Genomic DNA, 22,162 nt, shown 5'->3' on the forward strand with positions numbered 1-22,162 from the left:
GGGAGTGCGCAAGATATGCACCAGCTGAGCGTGTCCCAACAGGAGAGCCCTGGCAGGGCTGGCTGAGGGGGAAAGGGGCACTGCCTCTGCCCTGCCAGCCTGTGAGGAGCGTGGGCTCACTTGTTAGAACCTCCTGGTACATCAGCAGCAGATTTGGGCATCAAGGACCAAATCCCTTGACCCTGAAATTTGAATCGGCTCTTCCCAGTGGAGCCACGTTAAGCAGTGCTGTTTAGTGTGGTTCACAGTAGGCATTTTGCTGCCATGATTCAGGATTCTTGTCTCAGCTACACTTTTGAGACTCAGGCTTCTGCCTCTTCCCATTCTTCTGATCACAGGTAAACAAATGTATGTATAATGAAGTCTCTAAGGTAATTTTCAGATAGACACTTTGCAAAATAATAAATCTGGTAGTACCAGATTTTATTCTGACTCATGGACTATCTAAGATGGCAACATTTGAGTCCCACAGATTCATTTGTATGGTTCAGTAGAGTACTTTACATATCTTATAAGCTTTCTACATCAGTAGCTTTTCTGAAAGAGTCACTAAAATTAAAGTGCTGTTCCAAACATGCAATCAAACACCACTGTGTCATAAAACATTGTTAAAGAATCATGGAAAGACTAGTCTTACTAGTGTAGAAGATTATTATACTGCTGATAGAGTCCACTTGGAAGAGACACAAACATATCATCAGTGCTTCTGATAACATATGCTGTGCACATTTGATCAGTTCTTTATAAATGTCTTGTTTTCACCCACCATACGATTACTTCAGGTTTATCTCGGTGATCTAACAAATAGTGTTGCTGGGAACTGAAAGCATTTTGTTTCTTGACTGCTGTAATAGGTGCTTTGGAGGGATCAGCATAGGTACCTGGAGAAGGGAATCACCCCTGTGGCTGCATTTGATCACCCTTTGGGTCCATTAATGCTTTGTGTGTAAGTGGAACTGTGCTCACTTGGTCTTCTATGCACAAGGGAATTTCTCTCCCTACTCATCTCATGACTTGAACAAGCCTTAAAAAATGGAGGAATCTTCCAACTAGATCACAACCTTTTTGGACGAATCCCAGTAGATCACACCATTCAGCCGACTGCAAATAAAGAAACTCTGATTCAAGGAGCGGTTTAGTTCCAGATGACAGATTTCATTATCACTCACTGCTGAACAGCAAAATCCTTGTATGAGACAACTGAGACATGCTACAGTATAGTAATTCTAAGTTAAGACTTGCAGAACTGGAGATATTTAGCTATTTAAGAAGACAGAGCAGATACTGAAGCCTCGCTGAACATGATTTAATTCAGCAAGTACTGATCATATACAGTCTGTCTGTCAGGGGGTCAGCCAGCCTTGCCAGATGTGAACAGTTTATCACCACAACATGCAATAGGAGAGCAAGCACATACTGATTTTTCAAATAATTAGGAGTGCCCTTCCATGACAAAAGTTTTATAAAAGAATCTTCAAACAGAAACTTATTATTTTCAGCCATCAGTGAAAAAGAAAGTGGTTGCATTCAGGAAAGAAAAGCTGTAGCTCAAATCAGACAGGAACTTGGACATGTTAGTTGTGCAAATCTCTGCTTTCTGCAGTGTTAAGAGAAGTGCTGACATAGGCCAAGTAGTCCCTATCCCTTGGCAGTATTAGCTGGATCATTAGGAAAAAGAAACAAAGTGGAAGCTGGGTGTTGTCTTTCAAGTGAAGAAAGCTGTAGAATTGATGTAATGTTTGACTTTTAGAAGAGGCATTCATAGCGTCTCCTCTGTGGAGAGGCAGCAGAGGTTCCAGCACCAGCATTCATTCCCAGAACATCACTGCAACTAAAAACATTCAGCACTGGAAATAAGTCCAACATTTGTGCAGAGGTTAAAAGTCTCTCATTATTGATTATGCCTTTATGCTGTTCTGTAGTCACTGCTGAAACTGTGTGCAACAGGATGGTGCCAGACCTGCAGGAACCTCTCTGACACTCACAGGTGCAGGCTGGGAGCTTGTGCACTTCCCTAGCGCAGCATTTGACCAGTGGTGATTCTGCAGGGCAAAGAAAACCACAGCCTGACCACTTGCATTGTTGGACTGAGGCTGGAAAAGAATGGGAGCCACTGCCACTAGTTTCCTAGCAGAAACTAAAATGACACTCCATGCTCCAATTAAAAACTGATATTAAAAAATACCACAATCTATTCTGCACAAAAAAAAAAACCCACCCAACACCAAACCCCCCAAAACCAACCCCCCACAAACCAAAAGTAACTTTATCCAGCTTCCACCATGTCATTTCAATGTGTACTGTGTATAAAATACCATCTGCAGATGATCCTCCTAGTATGTGCTGCTAGGTCTCCCAAACTGCTGTTGGATGTAGCTATGGAAAGGTATGTGGACATCATGTGTGACTGGAGCTGAAGCTGTTTGAGAAGTTATGAAATGGACCCAAGTTATTTCCTGGGAATGAAATAAGTGTATTTGCATTACCAATGGCCCTGTATGGCTGCTTAATCTGCAAGCCTTTACTGAGCAGAAGATTACTTGATAAAAAAAAAGTGTATTGGATCTTTTCAAGAATGATCTGAAGGAGAAATATTAGGATGTTTAAAAAAATTAAGCTGCCTCTGGGATGTCTAGCATACTTTAACTAATGAAAGACAATTTGCTGCTTACAGCAACTGAAACAAATAGGTAGAAACAAATAGGAACAATTTTATTCCCTACTAATATTTAGATTTTACTTTTCAGCAATAACTATGCAAAACTTAAGGGTTACTACACACAAATAGATTCATCATAAGACTGGGAGTTATCACAGAGAGTATAATTATGATTATTAGATCACCAGCATGAAGCAAAGGGTGTAGTAGATGAACAAGACAACACAGGATCTCCAAAGTGTTACTGAAGTTCATCTCCAACAGTTGAGTCAAGACCTGAAGTTTCTGGCCATGGTTGGGTGATTCTTGCCACAGCACCCTTTAACACTTGTAGACTGTTAACAGTTGAAATTTTGACATATATAAAAGAGATCCAGCTCTTCCTCAGATAAACATTAAATTTGCATTCATATGTCTGCCATTAAAACACACTGGTCTATTTATAAGGCAAATAATATTTTTAGAGAGTTGCAGGAACACTCTTAGGCAACATGACATATTAATAGCATACCTATTGCTGTGTAGATTTGTCAGAAAGAAGCTAATACTGCTATATTCTTACTGTAAAATTACCCAAACCATTTAATTTTAGCTTTATGGACTTCTAACTGAAAGTCTTCCTACTGGATCACATCTCAAAATGTTGTACTTAGTGTCTTTTCCTGGTTTATTTGCAGGACCAAAATGGTTGGTTGTTTTCTTCCCTCTCCTTCAGTTTTATTGTTGAGAACTATTATTTCAGTAATTCACACCAGAATATAGTTCTTTGTTCAAAAGTATGTTTTGTACTTTGGATGGATACTGTATTTTAGAAATGTAAGAAGTTATTGTTTAGAAAGTTTTCTGTAGATCAGATGAGCTTTTATTGAAAAGTATGAGGAAAATATTGATGCTTCTGTCTGTGCTGCAGTTAGTCCTTTTGGTACAGAAAAAAAGAATGGATGCTATTGTGAACAAATGATGGCATCTGAGAATAATTAAAAAATAGAAAATATTTCAATGCCAAGAAAGTCACTTTTAGAGAAGTTTATCAAGGATTGCCTGGTTCAGTGCATCAACACTTAGACTATTGATGAGGAAAGAGTTAAGATAATAGTTCTGAGCACCTCAGGAAGAAGAGTCTGTACATGATTTAACTCCTGATCCTAAAAGTTTTCACAAACATTACTTGGCCACATCATCGCCTTTATGTATTTCCAGATAAGACATAAAAAAATATGTCAAATTTGATGCCTGATTTTTGATGTTAGATCTCATTTACTTAATACTGTATTAATTTTATTCAATCTAAAGCATGTTCATTGCTATATAATATCAATTATTTAATAATGAGACAGCATAATTGTATTTTTTGTGACCATAGAGAAGATATGCACTACTTTTCACATAACTCATTGTTATGGTTTTGTTTTTAACTGAAGTATATACAGCATTTTCTCAGACTACATGCATAGTTCCCTTGTTTTAGTGTAATCTAACATGCAGTATACCTTGGGAATGTTTTAATACTAGCAGGCTTAGCAAGTAGTCCTTGCAGCTTTTCTCCATGATAAGAATAGCTGTGGGAAGGTTGAGTAGTATAAAGAGGAAAAAGGAAAAACTATCTGCACTTCAAAGATTCCCTTCAGATGCAGCAGATAGAAAATCCACACAGATTACTGCAGAAGCTGTAGGTGAAATTAAAAGTTGCTCTCTCCAATATATGCATTTGCCTGAAGTATTCCCTACGTTTACATATTCTAGGGCAGAGACAGCTGTAAAGATACATATTGCCTTCTTTCTTTAGTCTGAAAGTGTTGGGACTTTAAACTTGGGGTCTGTTAATACTGAAATCCCATTTACAGTCCAAAGAATTATGTGTCCAGCGTGTAGCAATCTTGATTATATTCCGGTCAGGATGTGGGAAAGATGCTATTAGAAACAAAACAATCAATTCACTCCAGCAGTCCCACAAACATGCTTTATGGCATCTTCCTCCTACTCGTTTCAAGTGAGGGTTTATAGTGACACATTGGTGAAGATTAGTACACAACTGCAGGCAGATGCCCATGACTGATTCAATTGTTTGCACTGACACTCGCAATTGCTGTAATTGCAACTGAAGTGATAAAAGTCATTGCAAAAAAACAGACAAAGTGAAATCAACATTGTTCCTCAGAGATTTTATTAGCTGAAACCCAGAAATGCACAATCACTGCTTTTTCTTGGTATGAATTTACCACAGCATTTCCATTTGCTATGCCTGCAATACTGGCTTCAGTAATTTAACATAAGAACATTCAAAAGGCCTCTTTAAAAACAGAACTTGCAACAGGAACAGCCATCCATTCCAGCCTCACTTGTTTAAAAGAATTTCTATTAAAAAATAAAGGCAGCAAATGATTTTTAGACAATCAGTGTGATCCTAAATAAAGAATCTTTCTAAGCTGTAGCTTTCCTGTATGCCCCAAGCAGCACTACCATTGTTCCTTTCCTCTTTTCCTCCCACAATGGCTTAACACCATGAACGTTTCAAGCTGGTATTCCTGATGAGGAGTGACCATCTTCTACAGCCCCTGGCAAAAGATAAAATAGATGTTTAGAACGAGGCAGTACCCAAACCCTTCCTGAGAACAGATTACCCTGTAGCCTGCCAAGCCAGTTCTCAGGCAGTGCTGAAGACTTCCTTCAGACCGCCTACACTACTGGTGGCTCAGTCCAAAGGAATTATGGGGTGATCCATGGAAGAGTTGAGGATTTAACACATTCACTTCCCACTTACAAGAGAAAAGTGATTTTTGCAGACCTATTTCAATGAAAATGGAAATCCCTTTGCAGCGTAACTCATATACTAAAAGTATTTTCGCATTGGCATCCTGATAGCTGGAAAACTTCCATTTAAATGCTCAAGACTGTGATTGTATCTAATCCTTCTATATCAGGTAAAACCAAAGAAAACCACAAAACTTTAAAGGAAAGCAAAAAATCCTGCCTGATTGTGTCCTTCATTAATTTAAACCACTATAGAGTGAGTCAAAAATTCCAACTGCAGTCCCCACTAACATCTTTCAAATGGGACACGAAAGTGGCTAGATAACCATCGATGCAGCCAAAACCTTTAATTGCATTTTGTGCTAATATTAATAAATAAAGGAGATCATCTCCTCCCAATATTTAAATTGGGATTAGACTTGCCAATGTATTGGAGAAATCTAAATCAACAATGTATTGCATCAGAAGAGAGCTCTGAGAAATGGAAGGCGAGTGTTTTAAATGCTTCTAGTTACAGCACAGCACTGCAGAAGGTCAAATGCCCGAACAAGTTCCCTATAGAGAGGCTTGTCAGATCTGATGCTCTGAACACGAGGTGCACACATGCCTCACATGCACGTGGCCTGGGAAACACCCCTTGGATGATGGCAGGACAGACAGGATTTGTGTCAGGGACAGGCAGGCAGCTGCATCTGCAACCTGAGGAAGAGGGAGGCTGTGGCACTGCCCTGTCCTGTGCCCAGAGCAGGAGCGGCCCCTGGGCAGAGCTCTCTGTGACAGAGCTTTCTGCAGCCCACATGTGGAGTACAACCAGCATCAGTCTGTGGTGAATCCGGGACACGTTTCCCATGGTGGCTGACTGTGTCACACCAGAAGATGAGCTGGTGTACAATGCTCCATCAAAGATGGAGAGGGAAGGTGGAAATGCTGCAGGTGGCACAGTGGCTCCTCCTGACTGGCTCTGGTGGCCACACATCTGTCCTGGGGGAGGGAATGCTCCTGTGCTGGGGGCAGAGCACCCTGACAGCCTGGCCTGGCCAACCTGCTTGGTAAAAGGCATTTCCTCTCCAATGCAGGCAAGACAGAGGAGCAATTTATTGCAACAGGCCAATGGAACATCACACTGTTGCCCTCAGTGGTTTTATTTTAGTAGCTTTTACATTTCCAACCAAGTTCAGAATGACACTGTGGAATGCACAAAAAAAGCACTTCCAGGTTCAGGCAGAAAGAGTAATAAACATTAGCCCCACTCTACAAAGAAGGATTAAAGACCTCAGAGTCAAATCAGAAACCAAGACAGGGACCACAGATGAGCCCAGATGTCCCAGGGTGAACTAGGGCTTAAATATAAGATCCCTCTTCATATTTGTGCTGATCCATGCATTCCAGAACTCCAGCACTTGAGAGCGAGATCTTACCTTTTTTATGCTTTTGTCTAAGGAAGTCAAGAACCTCCTTCTGTCCTGTAGCCTCTGCCTGTAAGCAGAAACATGAATAAATCCTGCCATCCTCTGCACCAGGACATGCAAAGAGTCACTTGTGGGAATTAAGAATATGTTACCAAAAAAAAAATTAAAATCCAATTTAAATGTTAATTCCTCTGACACAGATGGGAAAATTCTCGCTCCAGCTATTTAATACTTTATAACAGCACCAGTTGGAGTTTGTAACAAATTCTAATCCAGTTTATAATCCACTATGCAACATATATTTTCCCCAGATAATATTATCCAAGAGCATGTGTTATTATTCACTCAGCTAGCACACCAAGGGAGCACAGCTGTATGGACACTTACTACTTGTAGGGGATTCCTGCCATCATAACCAGTTTGCTCCAGGTCTGCACCAGCCAGGTACCAGGCAACCAGCCCATCCATATCACCTTTAGCTGTAAGGCTGGAAAAAGAACAAATAATATTGGTTCTGGAACTGTCAGTTAATTTCAGTGAGCTCCTGGGTCCTGTCAATGAGCTCAGCAGGCAAAGGCTGAACCAGGCTCTGCATGGCTGCCAGAGTAGAGGTAAGGAACACTATTACAACAGCTTTGAATAGCTGAGCAAGCAACACAGCTTGATGAATCAGTTCCTTAAATTAATAGGGCTGTGCTATAAGTACTTACAACAGGCTAGTTTCACATAGTGGGTGTGACTATGACCAAAGGGGAAAAAAAGTCATGCAGTTTCATATTTCACAACACAATATTTATCTCATGAAATGAGTTGGGGGGAGGGCAATGGCTAAATCAAGATGCAGCTGAGAGCACAAGCAGATGTGCCAGCAACCCGCAGGACTTAAAACCACTAAGAAACCCCCATCACACATTTGGATAACTGTGTTTGCTACCAGTAGTTATGACATTAAATACATTTATATGATATCATTTGGACAGTAACAGCTATATTTGAGTTTCACAAAACAATTCGTAGGATTTAAATGGGCAGCAAGCAAAAAAGAAAAAAGCTCTTCAAAGATGACCTCTTTCTGCCACATGTAACAAGCAATAGAAAGGATCAGAATGAATCCTCTACAAATAAATGAGTTAAAGCTTTCAGAGAAATGCACAGCAGACTATTTCTTTGCACATCTGCTGGTAGTCCCATCTATAATACTTAAGGTTAATTTTTAACTCTCATTTTGGTGAAAGGGCTAAGAGCCTCTACATATGCAAAATGATGCCAGTCTCTACCAAGCCTGAACTGATGGGAAGGCTGGGAGGTCAACCTTCAGTCTTTCCAGGATAACAGCATCTGTGAGGCTTCAGACCTGAGCTTGCTGTGAGCTTACAGATTGTTTCAGCAGAACCCTGCTGATAATCATCAAGTGAGGTTGAATCTCATTAAGAGAGGGGGAACCCTCCTCAACATTATTAAGCTTAGAGCTTGCTGTGGGTGACAGGCACTATGCTGGCAGCAGTGATGGGAGATGGTGATGAGCTCCTGGCTGTGCTGACCAAGCCAGGCAGTCCTGGTGAAGAGTGGAGAAGGCTCAGAGATGCAAGGGGCAGTCAGGTAAACTCATGGAAGAAACCATGAAAGCAGGGCTGCAACATTCATATCTCTGCTAGGTCAAAATCACTTCTGTTGTTGATTAAATCGCTTAAGTACCTGAAAATATGTTTTCAGGGGAGTGGAAGTCTCTAATTGCAGCAGTCCCAGAGGCTGGGCATGAAAAGGGAAAGCAAATGGTCTCTGTGTTCCTCCATGCAACCCCCAGGTGACCTAGAGTGGAGGCCTTTTGGGGACAGGGAAGTGGTAGTGGGTGCTGAGAGGTTTAACAGTGCTTCAGTCTGGCATCGTGAAGGAATGGATCCATAAATCATTAATGAAAACTACCATCACAAAAAAAAAAAAAAAAGGCCCCTCAGACCCTCAGAAGCAATAAGGAAACAGAGGAAGGCAAAGGAGGTCCAACAGGAAACTCAGTGGGAGGTTGGTAAGGAAACTCTGGGAAAGAAGTGAGCATTACTAACGAAAAAGTGTAAGCATTAGTAAAGCAAAGAAATTGCTTAGCAGCCACTTCTGAAACACATGAATTATCTTTACTTACAAAGACTAGTCTCTTGCTGTTAATGCTGTAAGGTCACAGGTTAAGGAGCAAACAAAAAGCCTGCCTAGAGAGTTATGAGCATCACCAACACTGGACAGGAAAGCACTGTATTTGCCAAACACAATCTCCTCAGTCAGCCACGTGCAAAACAGAAACCACTCTGGTCAAAGACTTTCAGAAATATTACCAACCTACATACCCAGGGCAACTGAGCTACATCTCTGTAAACAACAAACAAGGACTGCTGCACTTGAAAATTAACTGCCTAACAGCACCTATTCGGAAGAGCAATTTAACCCTCACTGCAGAGGTCAAAACTGTGAAGTGGTCTCTTTCTGTGACATTAGAGCTATCCAGATACACAGATGTATCTTCAATTTTGCGGCAGCCATTTACTGATCAAGTGAGAACTTTATTCTCTGGGGACTGTGACCCAGATAACAAAATGTGATGCAGTGTGTGAGAAAATTTAGATACCACTCTAAACAGAAGATATCTACTATTTACTAAATTGATTATCATCAAGAGCATCACAAAACATTTTCTCCAATTCCAGATTTCCATTGTCAAGCCATACACATCTGGATTTCCTTTATACACAGTAGATGTATTTCATATATTCAAATATATACATAGAACCTCTCAATTTACAGGATAGGGACCACTGCTCTGTATTTGTCTTAAAGATATTTATGCCAGCGATTCCTGCTACAAGTGCAACCTCTAAGCAGCGAGTCCATCACTTTTATATCATGAAATGGAATAAAGATAGCTTCAATGTACACTTACCAGGATGTTTAAAGTCTGCTTTGTTGATAAAGAACCACATAACACATTTTACTAAACTCTCCTGATACCTGTGACAGCAGATAATTCCAGGCATCTCATCAGTACTCTTGCATTCAGAAAAAATTACTTATCCAGGTCACAGTTTCAGCACAGCTAATGTAGCCATGATGATGACAGAGGTTAAGATATCAAGAACAGTGATAGAGCAATTTTGTTCTCTGTGTCTCCCATCACACCAACATCAAGCTGCAGTTTAAGGGGTGCTCTGTCAGGGAACCAGGAGTGAAGCTTGTCAGGTGTCAGAGGGTTTAAATGGACAAGGGCCAATGCAGTTGTAGATCTGAGAAGTAAAATGTACAGTGAAATGACACCTTGGGGTTCCCTCCTGCCTCCTCATGTACTAGGAATTCATCTTTACCAGGGACACAAAGCTGTGCTTTATCAGTTATTCTCCTTTTTCAGTGTCTGTATAAAGTGATGAGGAAAAACTTTCTTTTTTTGTTTCAGGTGTGTCATCACCCTTGCAGAAGAGAAAAAATTTCTTTCTTCTTCTTTTTTTTAAGATGAAGATACTCCAAAAAAAAGAAGTCCAGAACAAGGCATGGTTTGCTCTATTCTGAACACATTTGGGAATGATGTTCTTAAGCTTGTTGAGACAGACAGACTTCTTTGAAAGACAGCAGGCAGTAGAAGCTTGGTCCTAATTCCCGCAGAGGCGTATTTATCCTTCCTTCCCTAGCCCTACCCCCTGTTTATGTCAAATTGAAAAGGCATCTTATTCTGAAAGGTGTTGATTTTGAAAGGCTGCATCCTTGTATATCATACCACAACATATACTATCATTTTATGAAATCTAAGAATATTAAAGAGAAAGCTGTTTTGGCTTTATGTCCCTGTTTATTTTTGTGAAGTACAGACTTGAAGTACAATTCTATACAAGCCTCTTTCCTTTAAAAAAACAAACACAAATCAACTGTTTACCAACTCCACAAGCTTTCAGAATAAGTCTGAGTGTCCCAATTTATCTCATCATGGTTTGGTTTTTCAGACAGATGACAGTACTAATGCAATACAAGAAGATATTCTAACATTTTTAAAAGATTACTAATACTGAGATCTCATTTCGAAACAAAGCCTTGAACCAGATACCAAACATCAACAAAGTGATTCTAAAACCAGACTAACACCTCTCACTTAAAAAAAAAGACACCAGCAAATGAAACCATGAAAGATTTAATAACTATGTGCTCCTCCACTTCCTACACAAGAGTTCCCACTGATACTGTCTAACTCTCAGTTCTGGCTGGTATTCCTTTTGCTCTCAAACATCAGCAATGCCAAAGAAACACATTTATTTTTATTTTATCTCCATAATTGTCCAACCGAACTATTCTATTCTACTCTATTCTAAAATCATGAGTCTGAACAGAAGGAGGCTGAGGAGAAAGTATTAGAACACAAAAATCACTATTCATGGTCTTTTGTAACAGTCTGTTTGAGGATTGGTAGGTAGCAAAGAGGGAAAACATGCTTACAGTTTAGTTCCGAGAGAACTGCATGGGGAGAAAAGTTAAGTTAGCTAAGTGCATGAACACAGAGCTTATCAGAAAGCAAGCAACTTCATCCTTCTAAACCCCAAGAACTTGACATTTCCTTGGTGACAAATTCAGACTGGTAAAAATGGCAGCTTAAAGCACATTACAAGATAGAAGAAATGTAGGAAAATAGTTCAAATCAGACAGAGGGGAGAAGTAATAAACAGCTAGTTCTATAAGCTGCTTGACCTGGACATGCTGACTGCCATGAAGGTGCTTGCAAAGAGGGGCTTAAAATAAGAGAGAGGACAGAGAACTGAGCCAGAGCACACTGGAAAAATGAGTGTATCAGTAAGGTCATCTGAGGACACTGCAGAAGTATCAGAGACATTTTGGCAACAGGACAAACACCAGCACCTCAGATTTAATAACTTCTGGGTATCTGAATAACACTCTGTGGGAAAAGTCCACTTGGGTAGAAGTGACTATGCCAGGCCCTCTAAAACAGCAAGAGCAAAGGAAGTGCTTCAGCTCTGTAGGAGCAGGGTAGGAACAGCCACTTCAGCACTGTCTCAAACCTGACCACTGCCTGGCTCTGCTCCTGGAACAGGCCATACAGATCCAGGTGCACAGTGATCCCAAAATGTTGTAACAAACTGCAGGAGAACCACATTTTGTTATTTTGTTGGAAGAACCCTTTTTCTCCTCCTTTTTGGTGGTGCTGTTGTTGTTGTTGTTGGTTTTGGACATGTTACTGCCAGGTCAGCTAGCCAAACTGGTTCTGCATGTGCCACCAGGACTAAGCAAGGGGCCAGTTTATTTGCAGAGGAATATCATTCCCTAAACCACTCCTCTTGCCTTTTGGCAGAGGGAGACACAAACCGAGGGTTTCATTCTCTCCTATCACTTGCAATGCCCTGGGAAGTGCATATTTTGACTCCATGGTAAAAAGCTTATTACCCAGTCTCCTCTGAGCATGTTATGGCAATGGAAACACTCCAGCTAGTGTTTCTTAATTTCAGAATTATTCAAAGGACAGAGTCCAGTTTCTACACAGAACACACATAAGCTTTACCTTGACCTTGTTTTGTAGGCATTATGCAGCCTACACTGGCTGGTCCCTGCAAGTCTCATGGTTTCCTGCCAAGTTCTAATATAAAAGTCAGTACTCAGGGGTTTTTTGTTTGTTTTTCAAAAGAAGAGAGAAGAGGAAATGAAATAAAAACTACAAGTGATTTTCGGAAATACATGGAACCTTCTCGCAATTTTCTGAGTAATTTGTAATTCAGGGCCACTGCTGGAAAAAATGAAATCTAACATCTATTTCTTTTTATAATACATCTCCACATTGTTATATATTGAAAGTAACTGAATGGAAAACCAGCTCTAAGAGAATTATATCCTCTTAAAATTGAATATAGTGATGGTGAGCAGCTGTTCACAAGTTTTGGGGTTAAACGTATTTGATTTAGTTATTTTTAAGAACAATACTACATACTAGTGAGAGTAGAAGCCATTCCAATATAAGTGAAAAATGGACTTTAAGACAATAAAAATGATGCTTTTTGGGCAGCTTTATTTTTAAAGAGAGATGTTACAAAGTAACACCTTGAACAGTGTCTTCCCACCAGTCCTAAAAAAAAAGTCTTTGGAAAAATATTTGCTTCCAGCTCACTTATCTCCACAATCTGCTCTACTTTGGAACTCTCTTGAGTCATTGGTGCTTTGAAACAGAGGTGATCCTTAATTTCATCACTTCACTTGTTTCATTATTATTCATCTAGCACAGAAAGAGCCACCTCATGTGTGAGGGACCCAACCATTTATTGAAAGGTCTCCATTTTCGAGTCTCTGCAAAACCATCCTACTCCACACCCATATTTTAGGGCCACCTCATATAGCACATTTACCTGCAGAGTATTGTTCCAACATCCTCCAAGTCCTGGCTTGAAAGGTGTGCTCCTGTTTCTCGTAACAAGTTAATCACTTGTATGTGCCTTTATGAGAGGAATAGAAAAAAAATGAGAAAGTGACTTGACCTGGAGGGGCTTTTTTCCCCCTAAGTACAGCATTGTCATATTCACAGTCAGTCAAAGTTCTTATATTTTTCACAGTCACAGAGCCAATGAATCTTTTCCAAGGTAACAGATGTAGTAAACAGAGCTTCCCTTCCTCTCAAAAACTCATTCACACACTAAGCTCAAGGAAGTGTTAAGTTCAGCTCTGAAAAGGAAAGGGCTGCCTTCCCTTCTCTTCCAAGAATTCTTAGTATCTTTACCTTAGTGCTAGTTTGACACTAGAAATATTAGTAACTGAAATACATGCAAACAGAGAGAATATTTTTTACACACCATCATTCCTGTATTTTAAAGAATACAATGCCCATATAGATCAGTCTTAAATAAAACATTGTGTCTTACAAATAAGCAATGAGTCTTTATGTTAATGGAGAAGCTAATCAATCTTTTTAGGGTTCAAAAAGATTGCAAATATTCTTATGAACCTGTGTCAAAAGCATTTCTTTTCCTAACCTCCTTCTCCCAATACCTTCATTAATTATTTCTACCTGGAGACTTTAAAAGGTCTTCCTTGTCCTTGTGTTTGAGATAAAGGGACAAAAAGCACCACCAGCCAACACCCACACTTTAGCCAGATGCTTGACAAACTCTATGGAAAAGGCCACTCTCTAAAGGTACTGTTGTGGGTAGCAAATAACATGACAAGTAAAAAACCTGCAAAACACATTTTTCATAACCCAGTGGAAGGTTTAGAACTAGGTTTGAAAAGGAGGTGACAGAGTGCTCCTCTGCTGAATAACTGATCTAGTTTACATATCAAAACACAGGTTTGTTCTCCAGAAAGAGCATGATGACCCAGTAGATCAGGAATAGTTTCATAATTCCTATTTTAAGTAAGTTGCTATACTATAAGCTATACTATTTTAATTAAGTTGCTATACTATACTTCCAAATGAAGAGGTATGCTTAAAATTTAATAGGAAATATATGAGTTTTTCCAACCAATTACCTACAAGATCCTCTGTAGTAATTAAAAATAAAAAAATAAGCTCACATAAACTTTCTGCTTAATCACTTGGTGGTAGCTATGGGCCTTTTCCTTTTTGAATTGGACTAAACTACTTATCTAATTGCTCTGTTTCTTTTTAGGAAACCTCATCTTCAATCAGAAGCTACTTGACAGTTATCCATGTAAAGCCTATGTAAGCTTGTATGTTTCATGTAAGATCATCAGTTTATAAACTAACCAAAGAACTGCACATGTGCTGCAGGAATTATCTTGCTTTTCCAAACACAGGTTATTGACTTTAGGAGACAGATTTTTTTCTTGTACTTTGTTCCAATTGACAGCCAAAAACCAAAAAACTTCCTTTGCTTCATAGCAAAGCATTGCTGGAACAGCACATGCTTCAAGTTTTTTCAGTTATCTAAAATATTTTCTCAGGTGGGTCCCTTACAATGTGGCTCGTCATCCACAAGCATCTCCTTGAGCCAGCAAATAATGACATGTTCTCCTATTTTTCCATCTGTGGTGAAGAATGAATTCTACATGTATGAATTTTTTAGTTCTTAAGTAAAACAGTCATTAGCTGAAATGAAATTTGACCTGAAATAGATTAAAGTAGAACATGTCTGTTCACTTAGGCTCTCCTTGGGTACTGAACAGAACATGGGGAGTGTCTGTTTACTCTCCAAGGACTGCCCTGGAGTGTTCCTCATTTCCCACCTTACATGGGAAATCACAGCATGAAATGAGCGCTTTTTAAAATAAAAGCTTTGCTATGGAACAGCACTGGAAGATAAAAGTGTGCAAAAGCGTGTAATGTTGTGTGGTATCTTCCCTCAGTGTGCTCCCCCTGTGAGGTCTTTAGCTCTGGATACCAGCAAAAAGCCAGGTATTCTCTTCCTGTTGTAAATAAATTCTCTTCCTGTTGTAACTATTTACTCCTTACCAGTAGGAAGATTCCCTCCAGAAAGCACTTCACATCCCACTCACACCACACAGCCATTACTGCTCTGAATGGGACTCTATAAATCTTTGGTACAAGCAGATTTGGGATCATTTACCCCACTCGTTTAATACAGCAAATTTAAATGGGGGAAAAATGGCTTGAAATAAATTAAATTTATAAGAATCGAAACTGATATGTTTACAGTAAATGCTTACAATAAAGCATTTCTAAACAGAAGTACAATGTCCTGATCAGTCATTCAAAATCACATTTCTTGGTACAGTAGGAAAAAGTGCTGTGCACTACTGCTTGTTAGAGACAGGGTAAGGGAGAGGAAAAGTAGGGACAAGTAATAATGCAAAGTTTAAAAGTGTCAGATTTAGTAATGTGGCTATGAAGTGCAGATCCATCCAAGAAAGCAAACAGACCACCTCTGACATTCCCACCACTCAACATGGAAACTATGCGGGAGGCAAGCTGCACTGCAGCTTGTTCCTACTTGCACCCAAACGCTATCTACATTCTCAACAAACTTCAGCCCTCTCAGAGCACCACTTCTGCTGTCTTGTACCTACCACAAGGGCATTATGCATATCTCAAGAGGCTGGCTGTGAATTTTCTGATCCTGTTATGTCTTAGGCACATGAGAGCTATTTGTTTTTAGAAATTGTTTCTTTAAGTGCTGCTCTCCTGTGGCTTTACAAAAGCCTCACAAGGGTCACAGTTGAGCTGATCTGAAGTTCAGGTGATGTCATGAGCCACGAACTTCTTGGGAAGGGTTCAAATGCAATTCCTGCTCTAAGCTGACAGCACAAAACAGACAGCAGAGGAATTGCTGGATAATCCAAGCTCAAGGTGTAGAAGGATGTCAGCCTGGGGTGCACAACTGCACGTCCAGTCTAGTCCCACCTGTGAGCTGTTCCTGACCCTCCCTTTCCTTATGTGCTCTGTCACCAAACCATGGCTCTCAGTCAGACACAGGCTGCAGAAACAATGCTATTCTGCATATGTTACTCAAGTTAGCTTTTTAATAGTATCAGTTATTCATCCCTCTCTGAAGGAAAAACAAATAGACAAAAGGTGTTTCTAGTGTCTCCTACCTGCTAAGTTCCATTGTTGATAACATTAGACATTAAAACTAGAGTGTATACTAATATTTTAATGTAATAATAGCAGAATATCTGATTTGGTGCAGTCTTCAACATTCAGCACTATGACTGAAGCTTGAGTTCCAGGTAAAGACATCCACACTCTTACCAGTTCACAAGGGCTCTGGATTCACAGGAATCCAGGTCCTGTACAGTAGGTATCATCTCAGGCCCTCACCTGGCAGACACTTATTAAAAGTGAATTGACTTCAAAAGGGATGAATCATACATGTGAAATTAACACACATGTAAGAGTTTGCAGGATTGGGGCCTTAGGGTGCACACCTTCCACCAACTCTCTTTAAAGAAATGCAGGTGTAATGTATATCCAAACTTGACTGGCTTCATTCTTTTTCACTCTTGCTCCCCTAGCAACCAGAATGGTTATGGCAGGATCAGCTTATTTTCACTTGTTCGGTTTCCTGCATGGTATCAGTGGGAAGTTTTTGCTCAAATACTGTAAGAACAGGCTTCAGTGTGCTTCTTGGAGTCAGTGGTGGTTAGATTTTCTCTCTGCCTTAGATTTCCTGAAATAATGTAAATGTAACCTTGCAAAATATCAAGTATTTAAATTCATATTTACGTGGGAGGTAATTTTACTGCCTCTAATCTGATGTTCTCACAGCATTGTATGAGCAACTCCCCATTTTCAACCTTTTACCACTGTTCTACAAGTAAATGGAAGCACTTTTCCTACTTAAAATATACACAATTTTTATTCAAGACATTTTCCTGCTAAGAGAGTTTCTGTTATTAAAAAAATATTATTCTATTGTTTTGAAAATTAATTATCCCTTGAGGGTACTGTAAGAAATTAAAAGAATGCTACTTATTTTGATATGTCAAGCAACTGGCCTAAATTAACAGTGGTCTGTTTAGCTTCTTGCATAAAGTGAGTGAGACTACAGGCAAATTAGTGAGTTACAAATGAAGAAGCGGAAATGCAGCAGTTTATTTCTTATTTAGAAAGAAACAAAGAAAGAGTCACTTAAAGTAAAAAAAATTAAGAGACTCACTGACATAAATCAAGTCACTGGTCTATCAGCTGACAGTGTTATGTTAAGAAGCTTTTAAGAAGAGACATAACTCCTGATCATCTTTACAAATTATTAAATGGAACAGAGAAATCAGTCATCATTATATAGTTTTGCATGCTGGTTAAAAGGCAAGCCACTGAGAAATGTAACATAAAAGACTGGAAGAAAGCTATTTTTAAGATGAGTGGATACTGTATTGCAGTTAAATGCCAATTAAACAAATATTAATTCTCAGAAAATGGGATTAAGCTGATGCAATGTTCAGTAAAATTGAGAAAGTTACAATATTAAACAGTTTAAAGCATTGACTACTCATTACAATCACTCTTCCTCCCCCCTTCCCTCTCTGCCACTTTCTATCAGGATAATCTCTTCACTTTCAGCTTGCAAGTGTTTAATAAATAGAATTTAAATACTTCTGTAGCAGAAATCTTTTTAGTGGGTATCTAATTACACACATATACAGCTGTCTGCTCTTTAACGTTCTCCTTTATATGCTTACCAGTGTGAAATGCAGTGTGAATACACAGCAGATCATAAATACACATTTATGAGATTAGTTCTAAGTCAACTCTTCCTCTCATTCCAACAGTAGAAACAAAAAGAGAAACTGAAAATGGTTATGGTGCAGTTTCCTTTTACAATTCCCTGCATCAAAATGGGTGTGCAGTTTTAAAGAGCTTAAGAGTCATGGTAGGAGTCTAATATAGGAGTGGCAATGCTAAGGAATCCAAACAACAAGCTCATGTGAAATTCCTCGGGCGGTAGATGGGTGTGGTAAAAGAAGTAGGTGCCTGATTTGCAGGAACATCTAATAGTATCTAATGCTTTAGCATTTTCTCACGTTGGACCAGAGCCACCTCTTTTCAACTCCAAGGTTATTTGTTTGATTTGCTGTTGGGCTTGTTTTTGCTTTAAGACTGTGGAGCTTATATATTCATGAGGCAAAGCAACAGCCAGAAGCCATTGGGGACCATGCAGGAGGAATGGCAATAGCACAGCACAGCCATGCAGGACTCCAGGGCTCACAGCAAGAGCCTGCTGAGCCTTCTACATTCTACATCTGCTCTTTGAGACAGAAGCAGCCTTCAAGTTATTCCTGCAGCCCATGGTAATCCAGGACTGTCAGACCTCCCAGGGAGCTAACTCCAGCTTGACAGACCAGGTGAACCTGTCAACATTAGAAAGCTGTAGGAATATTTGGGGACATTCATCCACAAAGACCATGAAAACTCAATCACTGCAAGCTCCTTTACAGAAAAAAAAAAAAAAAAAGGCTTTTCTACTGCCACAATACAGACCGAATATAAGATAAGGAGCTGAAAGTGGATCAAAGAGAAGGAGAGATTATGGTGTGCAGCTTTTAACATGCTGGAAAACCAATGGCTCCATGAATCCCCAGGCTATACAAACTAAGGGTTAGAAAATTAAATTCTGATCACTGACAACTTTTATATTCTGTGCTATGGCCATTCCTTAGGACTATATGACATGGAAGAGACCAGTGAAGTGCAAGTCCATGACTACCATTCAGAAACTGCTGACATTCATAACAGCAGGAAGAGGAAATCCACAAAGCAGGCAGAGCCATGCAATCATCCCATATAATTATGAGTGGGTGGAAGGGAAAAATCAAAAAACCAGTCATCCAGCAAGAGACTCAGGAAAGCACTGGTGGAAGGGGAAGATTAAAACATGTCAACCTACCGGTATATTTTGTGCCAATTGAAACAGTCTGGTCTTGATGAGAAAGGGAAGGGCAGAAAGAAAACAGACAGCCCATGGTCCTGCACTCTCACTTCTGACAGTCAAAAGGAGTGATCAGTTTGGCTCTGTTTTACAAGGAAGCTTCAGAATAAAGAGTGGAGCCCTGAAATTATGGACAAAGTCTTGGCAGGGGGACAGCAATAATTACCTTATGCTAAAATTCTGCATGCATACCAAGTTGTTTGCTTTCGTTCCGCATTATTTTAAAAAAATCTTTCAATTTAGGCTAGTCACATCCTTTGAAATAAAACTGATATGTGTTATTTTGACTGCTGTCATTTACACCTGACTGCTGAGACAAGACCAGAACATAGGGATGGACTTGAAACCCAAAATGACAGAAAGTTTATAAACTTCATATAGAGTGGTACATAAATTGTTACCTGAACTTGATGGCATTCATCAGTGGGGTAGCTCCATATCTGTCTCTGGCATAAACAGTTGCACCAGACATCAACAAATACTCAACTAAGGGCAGATGCCCTTCAGAGGCTGCAATGTGCAGTGGAGTTCGGCCATCGTAGTCTCCACAGCTCAGGTTTCCACCCTACAAAAGGACATATCCTTCACAAAAAAATAATGTCTGCATTTTAAGCTGTTGCAAACATCACACAGTGGATGCATACAACACATTTTAATTCTGCCACCAGGTTGTTAATCCTGTCAAACTTAAAAGTTTATCTTGCAGCATTGTTTTAGTGCCAATAAAGATATTTATTCCATCTCCAGCATGTTTCCCGCTGAGATATGCTCTTTATTACAGCACACCATACAGCAGCTTTGTGCCCTTAGACTGCTACTTTTTCTTGTCTTAGTTAATTTTTACTTTCAAGATGTATTTATCCTTTCTTGAGGCCTATCACTAAAGTCTCAATAGCAGGCTAACCAAGGCAAAGACGGAAAAAAAACCAAAAAGAGATGACAGGGAAATGCCTGTTTCTTCTTCGGGTATAACCCAAGTAACAGCTGTGGGAAGAGCCAGAAATCCTGAATTAGCACTGCACGGTGTTTTGCTTAAATATAATTTTCAAGTTCTTTTTTTTAATCCTGAAGATTTATGTCCAAAAGGTGGATACTATGAATATGCATAAAGAAAGTTAAGCGAAAAGAAAGCAGCACAAATCATTTTAAAATGTTCCAAAGTTAGCAGATAAGAACTTGCATTTTAATCTACCTGCATTTTCACCGTTCAAAAGAAAATGTAAACAGCTGAAAACCAGGGAGGGAGGGAAAAGAACATATCAGTTCTGAAAGGCAAAGACCAAGAAGTCTAGAAACCACTTGTAGCACCTTGGCTCTAAAACTTAGGTTGTCACTTTCCATGAGCATGGCTTCTACCATCAATTACAGCTCTATTTAAAAATTAATATTTTGTACACACTGTTCATCTTACATTACCATTTCTGCTATGGCTCTTAGTGCATCTATGTCACCCAGTTTAGCTGCAGCACAGGCCAAAGGTGGAATTAATGCATCTCGTACGGCTTCTAACTCCTGAAAAACAAATAAAATTAAACATTTAATATCAGCCTCGCCTCTAATGTGATTGACACCCAGGTCATAAAAACACTGCCCTTGCTTTCATGTCAAGTTTCCAAATCAGTCATTTGGATATTTAGAAATGGTAGCATTTAGTTCTTGGAAGGAAAGAAGTCTCATGTTTATTTTACATTTTGTCAGTCTCACATCCGTAAGATTTATATTCCTCCCTGGCAACACTACAAGTACCTGATATCTTTATAAACCATTTAAAGTTCACACACTAATTGCCATCTTTGCACTGCCATAGCTGCACATCAGTACAGTAAGAGAAGCAGCACTGGTGGGAGTTAGAAAAGACCATATAGTCCATTATTCTCAAGACTGGATCAATTCTATTAATGTGATTCCTCAGATACTTCTGTAACCTGTACTTCCAAACCTACACTGACAAGCCTCCTAGATCCCCTGAATATTCTCCCTTTTCTCATGCTTACTAAAGAAGAACCATACATTCAGGATTCATTAGTTAATAAAAATCCCATCTTCCCTGAAACCGAGTCAAGAGAAAAGTGAATATTTGTACAACCAGTTTTCTATTATCTAACTTATATTTATATTGTATTTTCTAATTGGGAGGGACTAATACTAAACACCACAAATTACACTTGTGTAATGCTTCCCTAATATCAGCCTTCTCTGGCTGCATGTACAATTAAGATGTTTTACCCATTATTATTTGGATTGCTCCAAACTGTCAATACATTTGACCACAAAAATAGAAAGCACTTCTTCATATCACTGATACCCTGAATTACAGCATCTGTCTCAGGCTTGTTATTGTAACCAGTCAGCCAAGAAAATAAACCCTAGATGGGGCTACAAAGAGGGGGAAAAAAAGTTAAGATTTTTTTAATTAAAAACATTTTAGTTATACGACTGTCATTGTGTCCTTTCTCCCTAACCCAATATTCCCATTTTCTTTCAGCTCTGCTTTTCATCTTTCATCTAGGCTCATTTAACTTAGTTTACAGCTTTACATGATATTAATTTTAAATATTTAAGTATATACCTCCTTGCTGCTGATACTTAGAGATTTGGCAATCACTTGAATAAACTTGCTATCTCTCAAAGAGATCTTGGCTCCTGTGGGTACAACAGTCATTTCTCCTCTTAGATTCTCACTCAGCATCTGAAAAGCAAAGAATCAAACCCTTTGTTAGCAGAGGAAAAATATGGTGGTAGTCTAATAAAAAAAAAACTTAGAATCAAGTTAGAAAATTGTTTGGAGGAATTATGGAAACTAATTGAATGCAGACAAAAGATTAAAGAAATAGTTACTGTCCCATGAAGACTGCACGTTTAAAAAGACAAAGGAGGGAGAGAGACAGGCAAACAAAACTTTTTTCCAAAGCAAAGAAACCAAAATAAGCACATAACAAAACACCCCAATTTTTAGAATATGCAGACAAAAGTTCTGT

General features: G+C 39.3%; 1 protein-coding gene across 1 annotated transcript in view; it reads right to left on the bottom strand.

Annotated features, from left to right (window-relative positions):
- Window positions 1–4,806: 4,806 nt before the first annotated feature.
- The window catches only part of ASPG (asparaginase), a 45,071-nt gene continuing 27,715 nt past the window's right edge, over window positions 4,807–22,162 (bottom strand). The window contains exons 10-16 of the mRNA XM_085061242.1: window positions 21,754–21,873; window positions 20,601–20,696; window positions 19,586–19,749; window positions 13,191–13,277; window positions 7,207–7,306; window positions 6,829–6,886; window positions 4,807–5,214 (exon numbers count right to left, since the gene is read on the bottom strand). Of these exons, the coding sequence (XP_084917368.1) occupies window positions 5,171–5,214; window positions 6,829–6,886; window positions 7,207–7,306; window positions 13,191–13,277; window positions 19,586–19,749; window positions 20,601–20,696; window positions 21,754–21,873 (669 nt within the window). The 3' untranslated portion in view covers window positions 4,807–5,170. The remainder of the gene's footprint in view (window positions 5,215–6,828; window positions 6,887–7,206; window positions 7,307–13,190; window positions 13,278–19,585; window positions 19,750–20,600; window positions 20,697–21,753; window positions 21,874–22,162) is intronic.

Source organism: Lichenostomus cassidix, chromosome 5 (genome assembly GCF_008360975.1).
Source record: "Lichenostomus cassidix isolate B80296 chromosome 5, HeHo_3.0, whole genome shotgun sequence".
NCBI classification, from domain to species: domain Eukaryota; kingdom Metazoa; phylum Chordata; class Aves; order Passeriformes; family Meliphagidae; genus Lichenostomus; species Lichenostomus cassidix.